Consider the following 16,426-nt stretch of genomic DNA (forward strand, 5'->3'; position numbering starts at 1 on the left):
TAGTTTCATATCAATCTAGCCGGTCAAAGAGGCCTTGCTTCCCGCCGAGAGATAACCCTGCAGAAACCTGTTGTCACTGCTTTCCTTCAGTGAGGCCTTCTGAGGAAGGAATCAGAGTAATTCAACAATACAGAAATATTCTTAATTCTAAGATGAAATTAAACAATAAAAGCATAAGAGAAAGATACATTATAAATATACATGAGAATAACAAATATTTGATTAATGACATCACAATTTCTTCAACAAAAGTCAGTACAGAACAGTTCATGCTCCGCTTTGCGGATGAGCATGGTTTATTTTTCTGCACCCAAAAGTACCAATAGCTGATTTAATACTCCTAAATAAGTATTTTGCACAGCACATGGACATACTTTTCAGTAAATGGATATTTCTACATTGGAAAATAACTTTTCTTGGTGTAATGGAACACTGGAATTTTCTGAGGAACTCAGCTTTGTTTTCTCATTATTCACAATTAGTGGAAATGAACACTTATTTCTTCACTCTGTAAAATGTCTGTGTTCAACCTTTTTAATTAAATTATGAAAATGACTTTTTCTCCTAATTTTTTATAGCTGTACTTTTACTGTTTACATCAAAGACTGTAGGTTTGTCTGACTTGCACTGTGGAACGAGCCTCGCCTCGTTCTGCCTCACCGCAGTCACCACCATCACCAGTAGCGGCTAGCTCCATTAGGCTCAACGCATTGCTCATTTTTCCGCAAGAGCTCCCTTGGGCTAAAAGGCAATTATGTAGTAGCGTGGCATAATATTTCATTCTTTTCACATTGCCTTGCGCTATGATTGTGCTGGTCTCTAACAGCTTCATGTGGCCTTGGAGGAAGGGTGCCGCCTCCTAACAACTTTATGTGAGTAGAGGAAGACTGGAGAGGGAAGCGGGGGGCTGGGGGCTCTCAAGGGCATGAGGCTTCATTAGCAGTCAGGTCTTTCTTACCTGCTTGGAGAAGGAAAAGGGGTGGGCAAGCATCTTAGTTTTGGTTTGATGCGGTTAAGTAGATTTACAACGTGAATGAAAAAGGAAAGTATAAACTCAAGGTTGAATTATGATCTTGCTATTATTTTCACAAAAAAAGTTACATTTACGTGTTTTTGAAAAGCTGCTTTCCGTTACTCAGAGAAGCACTTTTACACCATCTTTGAGGTGTCTGGGATAAGCATATCTGCTGCATGAAAGTAAATATCTCAGACATTTCAGCAACCCACATATCCTTTCAGGGATCTGTATCTTTTTGATAATTTTACTCATTTGCAGATTTAAAAAAGGACACTCCAGGAGGCATAACTACAGATAAGAGAGATCTGGAAACTGACTCATGTTTTGAAAATCTAGGTGTAAAACATATTATTGTCTGAAGATTACAAAAAAACAAAAAAGCCATTATGTGCATGTTTTTGCACAACCCTCATTGTAAAAAAAAAAAAATCTCATGTTGTCACAGCAGCTATTTTTGTGTCTATTTTTTCTCTTGACCTCAAATTTCAGCTTCCCTCTAAAACTCTGATTTGGCACAAATTGATCCCTTTGCGAGGTTGCTCTGGAAAGTGCTGAGCCAAAATTAAAAATGCTTTTCATTTTCCAGTGGGGAGGTGGAATTATTATGAGAGCCATTTTGCCATTTTTTTTCTTTTGCTTGTACATAGGATGTTGTAGAGATCATTTAGTTTGAAACATTTTTGCTGTTTTCTCATAGAACCACAAACCTCAATTGTTGGGTTTTTGCATTTAAACAGAGCAGTGTGCCTTGCATTTGCATTTTAAACCAATTTAAAGTATTTATCTTGAAATATTGTCCTCGCAGTATTTTTATTCTGTGTTCTTTTTTTATATTTTATGATCTATGTGTGTGGGTCTGTTTGCTGATATTGCCTGTCACTTTACTGAATAGAAATTTTTCCATAGTAATAATGGATTTTTCTTTTCTTTTCTAAATTCAGAACTTCGTAAAATTATATTTTGCTGCTATTGCAGCTGCCAAGTTGTTTTTCTCTGCAAGGAAAATATGTTTAACTATTTTACATGTCTGGAGATTGCAATCTTTGCCCATTCTTTTGTAAAAGTTATCTCAAGATTGAACATAAATTTTTAAATCTTCCCTGAAATTTTTGTTTTAAACCTTGGATTATGATTGTATCTAAATCTCCCCAATCCAGTTCATTGTATACATTTAGTATTGTAGTCCTCCTAGAAGGTGAACTTCATCTGCAGCTTCAAATCTTCTGAAGCCTCTAACAAGTTTTTTTTTTTTTATTTTATTTTTATTTTTTTATGATTACCTTATATTTTGCTTCGTCTTTGCATTCCTACTTTCTTTTTCAAAAAGCACCCCACAGCATGATGCTGCCAGCATCATTTATTATTATAATTATTCAGATCTTATAATTTTGTTTCAGAACCCAAATCTGCTTCAAACCTGTTTGGGATGCAATTTGACTAACAAGATATTGTCACATTGACTTATTTTAGCATATTTATTTATATAACTATTTGCAGGTCTTCTTTTTAACCATTCCATACAAGTAAACAAAAAAAAAAAAAAAAGAAACAGCTGTAAAGCAATAAACAAAATATTTAAAAAAAAGGAAAAAAACAATTTTTAGATACTTGTCAATGGCAAAGAACACAAAGTGTTGACTGAAAAAAAGTGCAAGTGAAAGCATAAGCTTATTTTACTGTCTCTTTTTTTATACATACAGCATATTTTTGTTTGGTTCTGTAGCAGCTTGCTCATTGTGACTGTTTTCTTCCGTTCATTGCTATTGTTATTTGGAGTTATAGTATATGCATTGAAGCAAGTTAACTCTATCTTGAAACTTTTTTAAACGAAACTTCTCAGTAATGATTGATCGTTTCTTCTGATTGCAGAGATCAGATCTGGCGGTCGAGGCTCTAAGGATGGATCTGTCAGGCAGCTGCCCCTTTACGACACGCCATATGAGCCAACGGAAAACGGCGGCGACTCCGATCCCGAGCGCTCACGCTGCCCCAGAGAGAGCCGACTCCCCCAGGACGACGAGCGGCCTCCGGAAGAGTACGACCAACCGTGGGAGTGGAAGAAGGAGAGGATTTCCAAAGCCTTTGCAGGTATAAGCCTGAACTTGGTGAATATTAAACAGTTGGTGCAGTTGAAACTGGCTGTGGTGTACTTCTGTGAAAAGAGGGATGCATGTTCTCCGTTGGTTCTAACTCAAACTTCAGCTCAGTTCCAAATTCTGTTCTGTTTCTTGAGCAATGTTGCTTTTCCTTTCTGAACTTAAGACTGTACCGCTTACAGTTCATCTCTGTTTAGTTTTGCAGACATTTCTTTATAGATATGTCAAATGTATGACTCAAGTAATTCTCTTTTGCTTTACTAACTCCACTTTTACTTTTCCAGCTCCAACCAATTTTGTGATGGGCTTCTGCCAGGTTCTGATGGTTCTGATGATGCTGCTGCTGCTTTAGCCTCTTAGTTTATACTTCTTTTATGTTTTATTTTTCTTTCCCGCTAGATTCATTTTGCAGGTGTCCGGCCTAATGTTTGCTGTTTTGATCCATCACCTTCTATTTCAAAATGAGTAGCTACCTAAGCTGTTCGGGGAGGGGGCGAGACGGTTTGCAGATGCATGTAGGTGCAGGTAGTGACTGTAGCCTGAGAGCTTGAGCATGGCTAACACAGCCATAACATCAAACAGGGCTGTTCCTTTAAAGACTGTGCCTTTGGAAGACATATATATATATATATATATATATATATATATATATATATATATATAATACTTCAAATTACAAAAAAACTATTGAACTCGAGTTAGAGAAAAAAATCTGCTTCCTTGAATATTTTTCATCACCCATTTTCTCTTTATACGTATTTTTTTTCTTTTTTTTATTCTTGAACAGCTCTGCTTTGTTATGACTGCATTAGCTACGAGGGCTCTGTAAGTGGAACTGGATCAGATCCCCCTGGAAGAAAGGACTCCACTTCTTCTAAATCCCTCACAGGTACCACTGGAAATGGACTGAGAAGTGTCTTTCTTTCTGTTTATAACGTATGTTCTTTTTAGACACAAATGCCTTGGGGATCCCTAAGGTTTTACTAGGATTGTTGTTAAGTCTGCCCACCAAAGCCTTCTTTGTAGAAGGTTAATTAGTCAAATGTTCATCCCTATTTGGATCTAAAATGCCATTTTATCAAAATCGACCCACAATAATCAATAATGTAAAATGTGGCCTAATTCGAATGACATTATCAGAATGCTGCATGGGGTTTGAAGTGGACTCAAAAAGGCAAATGATTGGAAAAAACATCTTCAAAATAGCCCTTTATAGACACAAGTGTAGCGAGTGCAATTAACATTTGCTGGTGCTCAGAAGAAGAGGTGGTGGGTTGACGGGTGTTCAGGTTGAAGCTCCTCTGCGGCTAAAAGAGCGCAGCCGAAAGAAAACAATTAACATTGCATTTAGAGAAACACTGACATGCTCTACGGTCCTGTTACTGTAGCGCTACAGTTACAGAAAACCCAGCATATTGTTTCCTTTCTACAGCTGACTGGCTGCACAAGCTCAGAATGATAATTCAGAAACAAAATGTATCCATTCTGGCTGTTATGCCTAAAGATACCAAAAAAACCACACTTTTAACATCTTTTAAAATGTAATTCACAAATAGAAAAAAACTATTCCAATTTATTAAGTTGTTATGTCAAGCAGCTTTAAAAAAGCTGGATTTTCTCTATGAAATGCGTAAATTATTTGGTAAATTTATATTTGAGTGTTGGAAGTGTTTGAAGACACTGAAGAAGTCACTTAATCATTAATCAAGAAATACTTCATTTTTGCAACTACTAATTACTTAAACAGTCTCATCAAGAATATGCAAATTAGCTGTTGTTTTTGTTTTTGTAATTTTCCATGATTGTGCTTAAGTCATTCACTGCTTGAAAGATTGGGTCGCATATTTACCATGCATCACAACATACCATATTTATTATTTAAACCAAATCCTTCAGACATTCTCACTTGCACCTGGTCAGGGGGGCTCAATGAGTCTGCATGTGTCATCAGTATTTCCATATTCTCAACATAATTCCGATATGATTTCTCCTCATCATGTTTAACATCATTTTTTCAAGGTTAATTAGACCTGGAAGAAGTTATAAAAGCCTCTCTATAGGGGAGCACTTTCTTTTCAATCCCCTGAGAATCAGGAAAACATGTACGGAAATCCTATGGACAATATGTTTTTCACACATAAAAAACATATTGTCACTATTCTACTTAAGTTTGATGAACAAGCTGGGATGAAATGGCCAAAATAAGACCGGTTGAAGATTAGAAGAAACAAGTGTTTAAAATACAAACTTGTTTTTCAAAACTATTGTTGGACATTTGCTTAATTGGGAACACTTATTGTCATATTTCTGGTTTTAGGTATATGTCAGACTTCAAAAATGATATGTTTAAAATTGGAAAATGTATAGGACATGCAACTGTTTTAGACATCCTGTCTAACACCAGATTTTTTTTACATATTTGGTTTTGTATATTTTACAGTACAGCCAAACGATGTTTAAATTTGTCATAGCCACACCATTTCATGGAGAATTATTCAAGAATTCTGATAATTTTTGATTGTGAACTGGTGATTAAGCAGTAATACATTTTGCATCTGATGATTGGTGCAGGTATGACTATTTAGTTTCAAAGAGACCAGTAACAATACCAATAAACTTTCCTTTGGCTCTTCCAGCTTGGACCCCTAAATAGAGACGTTACCACTGATAACTGTCTAAAATCACTGAGATAATTCACTGACAATTTACTTGGTAAACATAAGACCGATAGAAGGGTTGTGTTGTAATATGCATCTACTTTTAGTATGTGTAGTCTCATGTGACAATAGGGAGCTTGCAAAGTCATGAATCTTATTTGAAGAGGAAGAAGAATAGGCTGAGGGGAGTGTTTAGCACACGATGAGAGTACCAGTCTGTAACAACCACAGTATGTAAAGATAGTATCACTTGTGAACCCGCTCAGTCCGAAAACACACTAAAACATCATAATATTTTGAAATACCTTAGTTGAATATTTTAGAAAACAGATGACGAAAGACTTTCTTATTTCCTGTAAGTAGTTCTGACCTGAAAAAATGCCATGTAACCATCTATTCGCCTGTCATACTCCAAAGTTTGCTTAACTTTGTTTGCTTCTTTGATGTTCTCACATTGCTCTGTGTCTGCCTGAGATTAAAAGTTAATCTTTTACCTTCTCCCCCTCAATATTTTGCTGTCAAGCGGTACTCAGACGACATTGTTTAGGGTTCTGTTCACTAACACATTCCTGTTTCAGCTCTCCCCTTAGAAACAGTACCCCTGTTTGATGATGATTTGTTTAGTTCCTTTGGAATTTCAGATGGTTGGCTTGAAATGAAAGACATGGGTAGTTAAGTTGTCTTTAAAGAGGAATGCAGGTCTGCTTTGATTATTGCACTGGTTCATTCAGAGGTCCTGCAATCAGACAGAAAAGAAAATGAGTTTGAAAAATGGAGAGGTATCTTAGACACAAGCTTTGCCAAACCAACTTGTTTGCTTTCTCGGGTGTCAGCACAGACCAACCTTGGATCTGGACATCAAGAGGCTTACACAAACACTCCTACCTTTTGAGGTGTAAGCTGGTGTGTGTTTGATCTCTGCAACTTCCAATGTTATTCCGTTCAGCTTTTTTGTATAGAAGTGTGTTTGTGGGAACCAGTTCGACCTACTTTATTTATCTTAACATCATAGTCTTCTGATAGTGTCATGAAATGTGGTGGTGAAGATGGTGAGGCAGGCGCTGGAGACCCAGGTAAGGTGAATAATGAAATTTAATGAAGAATATCAGTTCAAAAAAAACACAGTCAATAAAGTTGTCCGCGGGTAGGCAGCACGGCTGAGCGGAAGCCAGGGCTCACACCGGTAGCATCTAGTCATGCAGGCGGCAAACAAAGACAAAAGAACGACGATTGACAATATGACAAGGACCCGACGAGGAACAGAGGACACAGGAGGGACTAAATACACAGAGGGTAATCAAGGGAACGAGACACACCTGGGAACAATCAAGGGGAAGACAGGACAACGAGGAGAACTCAAGACACAGAAAACTCAGAATAAAACACAGAACCTGACAGATAGTTGCATTTTCATTTCAGGGATCTGAAATAATACAGGTATAGAAATGTCTAGGCTGTCCCATTCTTTCAACTGGTTTCTGTTAGTAGAAATTCACATAAACCCTTCAAATTTCACATACGTTGAATGTAATCTAGCTTAGATGTACTATATTAAAATGGCAGGTCCTATGGCAGAAATATCAGTTCATCAAAAGTCAGGAAGAATTAAAAAAAATGTTATCAACATGGTTTATCTTCATGATTTTGTGCATTTTTTCACTCTCAATTTGGTGGCAATAAAGTTTAATTTTTTAGGTTGATATGCAGAGAATACTTGAACTGTGACAGATATCAGATGCATCAGTGCATCAATCACTTTATAACCATTTGAGAGCTTGATTGTAGTTGGGTAGTGCAATGCCCATTATCATTTCTTGAGTAGGATGGCCACTGCTGCTGTGATTAGACGTCCCCCAGACTACCAGAGCTATCTTCCACTGATTTTTATCTGGTTTCTGCTGACCCTTTTTTCTTCATTTTCTGGTCTTTTGGTTTTCATAGAAATATTTTAATATTAAATGTATACTATTAGAAATTTTTGGGGGTGCTTGTGTGACTAAAAGTTTTCAGTAATTATTAAAACAATAACATACTGACTATACTTTATGCTAAAGGTTCACCGATGAGTATTTGGTGGCGAGTCCCCAATTTCCATTTTGTTACTAAGCCTTGTCCAAAATCAATTATTATTTTAGAGTAAAGACAGAATCATTAGTGTCTCAGTTATTAGTGATATTGTATTAGCCAGTATTATAAAAACAGCATAGTCCATGACAAAGATTTAAAAGTCAAGGCCACTTTTCTTGCATCTATGGACTAGAGGCGCATCTCGACTCGACCTTAAAAACAACTTCTTTTTAAACAACTACTTATATCATTTTTTATTATAAACATTTACTGAGTGATAGCAAACTTTAAATCTTTGCAAAGTAGCAGGTTCCACATCAACAGTGTCAGTGTGACCTGGTAATCACACTGATAATGTGGCAATGCGATTACAATGTGATTACCATTGTAATCGGGTATTGCTTTTCATCTGAGGTTTATAGCTTTGATTTGTTTACATGCTTTATGATTGGCAACAGCTGTTCTGCTCCCCACTTATCTCCATTGCAGTGAAGTTATAGCGTCTGCAGCAGTTGGGTAAAAACATTATCGAGTTGCAGTATTGCGTCTAATTCAAGCATTTCTGTTGGGAGATGACCCATTTCAAGTCAAGTCTAACGATAGCTTCATGTACTTTTATGGAGCTAGAAGTGAAGCTTTCTTTAGTAATATGTCTGTTGTTGGTGAAGCCCTTCATGACTTTACTCTGTCAGTGATTAATGTACAGCCCTCTTGTTTCAGAAGCGTGCAAACATTTACGGTTTATATGCTAATAAATTTGATGAAAACAAAAGCGTCTTTGAAAAAATAGGGGTGATTAATCAACATTTGCAGCCTTAAAATCACTTTTGAAGTTGGGTGTGAAACAACAAACCCCTACCTACAGGCTGCCTCTATGGCATAACACAGTAGCACAATCACTTTCAGAGACTATTTATCTTTATCAGGAGTAGAAGAAGCGAAGCAGAGTAATGCGCCATGCAGCAGCCCTTCTTTCGCACCTTTCACTCGCATACTCGCCTCTTCACGACACTTGGTCTGCTGATATTATTCACGACTGGACTGTCTCCTGACAGATATGCAATGGAATGTAAATTTCCTGCCTTGTTAGGGTGTTGGGAGGCTATGTACTTGGAGTTTGGTTAATCACTCATCCTCACTCTTCTGCCTCTGAAAACACGCACTTGCCACAACCCCTTCCTGCCTTCCTTCTGGCAGCTCAGAGGGTGATGGATGAGTCTGGAGGTGAAGTGCATGGATACCCAGCAGAATTTCACCATCTACACTAATTCTCCAAACTTCGGTATCAGAATAAAATCCCAAAAGAAAACTTAATTTATGCAATTAAGAAAAAATCAATTTTGCAGTCGGCTAAAATTTATTTACTAAACTTTTCAATGGAAGAAATTGTAAAAATAGGATAAAAACCTCATTCAATTCCTCAGAGAGCTTCACAAATTGGCTCTAGTGAGGAGTGGGAGGAGTGTAAGAGGACAAATATCTGAGCGTGTGTAAACGATGACTTAAGTGGTCCTCAACTGGCAGCTACACTAAATTTGATCTGCCAAACTGAGGATGCAGTGATCAATTTATTTAATCTATTTTGAAATAGATACTTGAGGTTTAGAAATGACTGATCAGAAAGAAAAAAAATATAGTGTCGAATTAACTTTAGAGTTTGTTTTTTTTTAACACAGAAATAAATGAATGAAATTATACATTTATTTCATGATGCTGCACCAGTACAGCACACTTAAATACAACAGTGTCTTCACAATATCATCAAATATGTGAAAACAACACAACTGTAATTTATCCATTCAATGCAATTAGCATCATAATAGCTAATGCAAAATAAATAATAAAGAAATTTAAACTGACAAAAGTTTGGCTATCTTGGTAAAACATGTAAAATACAAACTGCAACAAATTTTCTTTCAAACTGCAACAAATTTTCTTTCAAATGGTACAGAAAGTGCAATTAGGACAAAACATAGAATTATACTTAGTAGATCTGCCCTCATAGAGCAGGCACATTGTCACCCGACCTAGAATTATTTTCAATATCGGGAACGATGCAGATATGAATACACTTAAATCAGGACACCTCTAACAAAACCATTAAGAAGAAGATTCATGTCAGGCTAGACAGGAGAAAGGAAAGGGTAAGATGGGCAGAAAAGCTCAGATATTGGATGATGGAGAATGGAAAAATGGGCCCAGTTCCAGTTTGAGTTCTTTGTTTACGACAGAAGAACATCAGTTGGAGTCAAAACAATGTAAAGACTCTAAAAACAGGGAATTTGACCTCATAGGATTATTTGAAACAATGTCTTAACCTTTATACAGCTGAATGGGGTCTTTTTCATCCTACAACAGGAACAGACATAATGCTGACCATGGCGAGTTTGGTACATTATAGATCTGTTGTGAGAGCAGCTTAACTGCATGTTGCACAGGAAGACTCCATCAAACTAATCCACCCAATAACCATGTTATAAAATCTCTTCTGATTAATGAAAAGAATGAACATGTTCATCCTTTTCATTAAAATATATTCTGTTAATTCACAATCTTTTAGTGCATCTTTTGTGTAAAGCAACAGTTGTTTAAAAAGAAATGGGCAAGTCAGACAAAGAAAGGGTCTCCTTGCATTTCTTGGCTTGTGTGTTTTAGTCGTAGTTATGTAGTGTCAGGCACCCACAGATCTGGACATCATGCCTTGGGAAATCTGACCCTCAAAACAACAGAAATAGGCTGAATACTGATACCTCATCTGGTCGCCCAGAGTCCTTTACATTTTCCTCCAGGAGATCACAGGTCTTGGAAAAAGAAGTTTTACTGCTTTTTTAGTGAACCTTTACAAGATTAACAACCCGGAAATCTGAAACCCTCAGTTTAATGTTCTAAAATAAATAATTGATTCAGTTACAGTTCTGCTTCAAATCATTTCAGCAGAGGTGCAGGCAGCTGTTTTAGTGGCTGCTGTGGATCTGTTTCTGTTTGCCTGCTCCGATTTCCCTCAGCGGTGTCTGTCAAAGAGCAGCCCCGGCTTCTCCTTGCAGCTTGTGCTGCAACACCCTGCTGATAACCTTGCTGACAGCCCTCTTTCGTGAGCCTCAAATGTGTCCTGCCGTCTTCAAAAAACCGCTGCCACTGGTCTTATCTTCACTCTCACACATTGGCCACACACAACAACAGTGCAACCATCCCTCATGGAGCACAGAAGCAGGCATGGCTTCGCCAGCTTGACCCACATGGAGGCTCTGGCTGGCCAACTGTCAGTAACTCATCTTTTGTCTTCTCTATATGGAAGATTGGGGGGTAAAAGCTTTGCTGTCCATTCATCTCTATCACCTATTTGCCTGCGCCTTTTTCTTTTTAATACAAACACACCATCTTTCAAAATAGATCTACTCTGTGAAAAAGAGTGGGACCGTATAATGTGACGGATGCAGTGTGCATTGAATTATGAGGTGGCATTTCGGTTTCCCCGGAGCATTACACTGTTGTTATCTGTAATAATTTAGGTGCAGATGGGGAAAAACACGTTTTCAGGAGAGCCGAGTTTTGTTTGCAGAGCTACCCTGCTCATAGTATGCGGCATAAAAAGTACCATCTTCCAGCTTGTCGTAAATGTGCATGTAATTAGCCAACTAAATTAAGCAGAACTAGACTGAATGTCATTGGTAGAAACAAGCAGAACTGATGGTTTATGGTGCTGAACTATTTAGACTGATGGAGTGTCATGAACTAATGAAAGGCTCTGATAAACAAATACTTGGCATTAAAAATAGCTGTTCTTCTGAAAGAAAAAGAGAGAAGTAGCAAAGAAATTACCCAAATATTAAAAATTATAATTTTAACTTTGCTGAACATTATAAATAAACAAGCAAGAGACATACAGCGTCCCATAGATTTCACGAGGTGCATATTTTATGTGCTGCCAATTTTGTGCTTTCAGTTTGAAGGACAGGTGCTTTGTTGATTCAGAATCAATAATCTGCTTTTGTCTATAGAAAGAGGTATTTGCTAATGTGGATGGGGGATTATGTAGATGAGAACGAAGCATATTGATCACAATGCAACCAGATTAGATGCCAAGGCAGACGCAAAGCTTTTATGCCACCTTTGGAGGCACTCATTTGAATTTTTATTCTTTATTCGTATTTCACTGAGGAAAACTGATGGTAAAACTCCTCCAAACTCCATAAGGGTAACTCTGGAAATGTGCCCAGACAGCAGTAATGAGTTGTGCTACCCAAGCAGTACCTAAGGTTCATCACAAAGAGAAAACTATTTATGTCTCTTGTGTTTTGTTACATTGTGTCATGTTACAGTCTCAAGCTGGAATCTATTTTTCGGGGTATTTTGTGTTATAAAATACATAAAATATGTAATGTTTTATGTGCAATTCCACAACATAATGTGGAATTGTGAAGTGGAAAGTAATGCATGTTTATTTTGTTTTTCTTACAAATAAAAACCTTATTCAGCTGTGTAAACAATTGAGTCTTAGCCACTTTCGTCATTATCCATAACACACTTGCCTTCAAAAATTACCCAATTACTAGAGTCAGTGTTTGTGTGAGGTTTCCCAAGGAACATATATCCAATAGTTAAATTCAATCCATCATCTAAAAATGGAAGAGAGTATGGAACATATTAAAATTTGCCAAGGAGAGCATAAAACAGGCAAGAGGTCAGGAGCTGCAGAAATCCAAAGCTCAGGTGTGAGAATTTGTTGACAAGGCATTTATTAGTGTTGCACACCACAATTCTGTCCATGATGGAAGATCAGGAAGAAAGCAATTATTGAAAGAAAGATGGGAAGCCACAACCATGTAGGACACACAGCAAACAAGGGGAACAATACTGTCACAGAACAGGATGCTTAGATTTAACTGAGAAAAGACCTGTTGTGATTGAACACCTGTCAGACACACATTTGTGTTGTTCTGCTACATAGGATCACAATAAAATATATTAACATTTGTGGTTGTAGCTTGACAAAATGTCAAGCAGACTTTCAGAAATATTAATACTTTTCTAAGGCTCTTTAAGGAGAGATTGAGGATTCATTCCTACTGTGCTTTATTGTGTCTCCTTATTATTGATGCAGAGTTCAGCAACATGCCCACAAAACTCACAGTCCTGTGTAAATGGTTAACACAGGTCAGTGCATCTAGACTTCAATTTTAATTTGCCTTTGCTTTGAAAGAAATCTTCGATATGTAGGGATGTGCTTGTGAACCCTGCAGTAAAACAAGTGAAGGCCTTGAGACTTTCAAAACTATACAATATATAAAAGGTGAGGTAATCTGATTTTTATTTAAATGGAAAAAATTGCATTAAATCAATTTCATTAATTTTCACCATACTGCAGTAATGCAATCATTCAGCTGTGTAAACAATCGAGTCTTAGCCACTTTCGCCCACAGCACCTCCTCATCCCCACAGTGAGGCTGCAGAGTTCAGGCAGCCTTCGGCTCCCCAAACAATTACACGCTAATCTGCAATGTGAAATGAGCATTGGGCTTTTAATCTCATAGGAAGAGAGTCCCCTACTTCACCACTCTTAAATAGAGTCTTATTAGGTCTTGGAGTTTCTGACCTTCTACTGCTATTGCACCACCACCCCATACAATTCCCACCAGTATAGACAGCAAAAGATCTCTTCCTCCTGCAACCTATTGGTAGATTTTCCCCGCGACACCACCACCCTATCTATTTAATTGCTTGTTAGACTGAATATTCTCCAGTTTCCCCCGTCCCCTGCAATATCAGTTTGTAGATATTGCTTTTCATTATAATATTCAGGATAACCACACTGGTGCATTTTCTTGCAGAAAAGAAAGCACACAAATCTAGAACATGATGTTTGTGCTGTATTGAAAACCAACCAATGTACCAAATCATATTAAATGTTCAGAAAGGCAGTAAGGTCTGCCTATTGAATACAAGTGATGTACAGTAAATCTGTCACATTGATGTGTTTTTACACCAGGGGGTCTCTTTCTTTCTTTTTTTTCTTTTTTTTAGAAACACAACCTTTGTAGATATCAGGTGCCTATATCTTGTCATTTAAAAAACCAAAGTACTTGGACTTCTTTAGTTTGATGAAAAAACAAAAAGGAACAAAAAAAAACTAACAGAATTGATTAAATAATCAAATCTTTCACACAATAACACACTCAGTACTATATCAAATTTTTGTAAATATTCTAAAAGCAGAGTTCTAGTTTTAGTTTTTATTTTTAATAGTTAGTCTGGTCATTGAGCACATCAAATCAAATTAAGTTAACAAATCACACTGGTTTTACAACTTGGAACTGGAACATTTTGTGTTGTGGTGCTGCCAATTGCCCAGGCCTCGATGTAATATCAAACGTAAACTGAAGGCAGAAAAAGCAGCAACCGTCATTCTTGGCTCTCTCTCTTTTTTTCCTTCAGTTTTCTTTACTGCACTTCTTCAAGAAGAATTCTTAGCTCTACATTTCAGTTTTTGTTTGCTTTGCTAATTTGTGTTGAACACTAAAGACGCACCAGCAGAATTGGAACAAAGTGATTAGACCTCTAACCAGGTTGTCAACTCACAACATCATAATTTATTGAAAATATTTTAATCATTCTACAACATTTGGCTCTGGGAGATGGTCCAAAGGAGGGATGGTGCAGTGTGGGAAGACGCTTAATGGACTTTGTTTTTATGGCATAAGATATACAGTTTCAGTTCACACTCAAGCATCACCTTCCTTCACAGTTCACACTAACAGAATACACAATTTGAACTCTTAGTAAGAAAGATTACAATGTAGTTTTGGACACGCTATAGATTTTCACAGCTTGAGTGTTGCAACTTTTAGACCACATATAAATCGCCTTGTGCTCCACTGCTACAAGAATAGTGCTACGCAAACGGCAACAATTGGCCTAATAACATTTCTGAGTCATGACCTGTTGGACCGACAAAAGTGTGAACTGGTTTGTGATTAATTCAACTTTTACATATTTGATTAGCGGCACTCAGATTACTCAATATGCCTCATATTGTGAGTTTATTTAAATACATATATAAAATAGTGACACAATTAAAAGTAACTTTTTCTCTCTTTGTTTTGCACGGCACTGAATTTTACACCCTTTATTTTGATAAACTCATGCTTCCAAAATGGGGTATCAATGCCAATATTTGATCTTCTTAAAATATACTTTATTTTCTCATGTTGAGAGTCACCAAAAAAAAAAACATGTTGAGAGGCAACCATGTAATAACGGATCAAACAACCCAACAAGGGGCAAAGAATTTGCTGCTGGAATAGCAGTGTATTTATTAGTCTTACCTTCTGACGCAGACATCCTTTGATGAAAGAAAACAAAAATCTTCTCCAGCATCTAATTTATTCCGTATTTTCAGCCATTTAACAAGTGGCCTTACGTTGGAAACAGATGGGTTACCAGGAGAGTGCTCGATTTATCCTGCTAATGCTTTGTCCAGACATGAGGCATACATTATCTTGGGGGCAAAAGCCTGTGTAGTGCCCAGTGCATGGATGGATTAGTGTGTGGTGCCTGACAGTGATAGATATTATCTATACAGCTCTTTATCTTAATAGGGAGGCCTAAATTCAGAATAATAACACAATGTCTGATGCTATCATCTGTGTCTTGCACTTTTAACCCAAATTCATTGTATTGCTTGTTCTTTATCCTATTGAGCTGCCTTTTATCCTACATTATAAAATAGACCTTGAATATTATCTTTAACTTTATCTCTGCTCACGCTAAAATGTATTCATAATGGTTCTCATGGATTGTCTTTTAGAAAACAGGAGATTTAGAGAATGAAGAGTGGGTGTCATAAACTAACCTTTCAGTAGTAAGTTGGCTGTAGCATAAAGTCATTTCAGCTATTTCTCTGAGTAACAGAAGGACACCAAGATCCATTTTTATGTCTTCTGAGTAACAATATCATCCACTCTTGCTTAGATCTAACCTTACTTTCTTTCCTGTCCTACTGCATTCTTATCTTTTCTAGTCCACAGGTGCTGCTGATTCTTTAATCATACTTTAAGTTTCTTCTCTTCCACATGCCTCCAGCTACTGCTCATATCTGCAGTATTTCTAACTTACTTCTTGTGTCTTTTCTCTTTTTCCTCACTTTTCTTCTATCATTATTTCCCTTTCTTTATCTTTTGTTGCTGTTCTCTCTTTTCCCCCCTACATCTCTCTGTCCTGTGGCGACGCTTGCAGTAGAGATTAAAGTGATCAAGGACCTACCATGGCCGCCTCCTGTTGGCCAACTCAACACCAGCCCTCCCCTGGCGGAGGAGCTTGAGTCTCCTTCCCAGACAGCTCAGCCGTCGCCTGGACCGACGAGCTGTGACCAGCACCACCATGGTGGGTGTTGGTGTCTAGCATATTTCCCATTTATTGCCCTTCACCCTCAGCCTTCTGTGTCCATTATTACATTCATATGTACACTCATTTATTTTATTTTATTTTATTTAGTAAGTAATTAGGTAGCACATATTTTTTTCATTTGTTTTTTTGTTTGTTTTTCTTTTCTCTGGCTGCTGACAGATCAATTTGTTTTTTGTTTTTTTTTT

At 37.2% G+C, this 16,426-nt stretch overlaps 1 protein-coding gene across 3 annotated transcripts in view; it reads left to right on the top strand.

The window, feature by feature from the left end:
- The window catches only part of zgc:158464 (uncharacterized protein LOC791139 homolog), a 103,669-nt gene that overhangs the window by 67,952 nt on the left and 19,291 nt on the right, over positions 1–16,426 (top strand). Inside the window, exons 3-4 of one of the 3 annotated variants that reach the window (XM_055036763.1) lie at positions 2,888–3,106; positions 3,902–4,003. In XM_055036763.1, coding sequence (XP_054892738.1) covers positions 2,888–3,106; positions 3,902–4,003 — 321 coding nt within the window. Of the gene's footprint in view, positions 1–2,887; positions 3,107–3,901; positions 4,004–16,070; positions 16,218–16,426 lie in introns of all 3 variants that reach the window. The other 2 variants (XM_055036762.1, XM_055036764.1) reach the window with 2 other exon arrangements.

The sequence above is a fragment of the Poeciliopsis prolifica genome, unplaced genomic scaffold, assembly GCF_027474105.1.
Source record: "Poeciliopsis prolifica strain line A6 unplaced genomic scaffold, Auburn_PproV2 SCAFFOLD011, whole genome shotgun sequence".
NCBI classification, from domain to species: domain Eukaryota; kingdom Metazoa; phylum Chordata; class Actinopteri; order Cyprinodontiformes; family Poeciliidae; genus Poeciliopsis; species Poeciliopsis prolifica.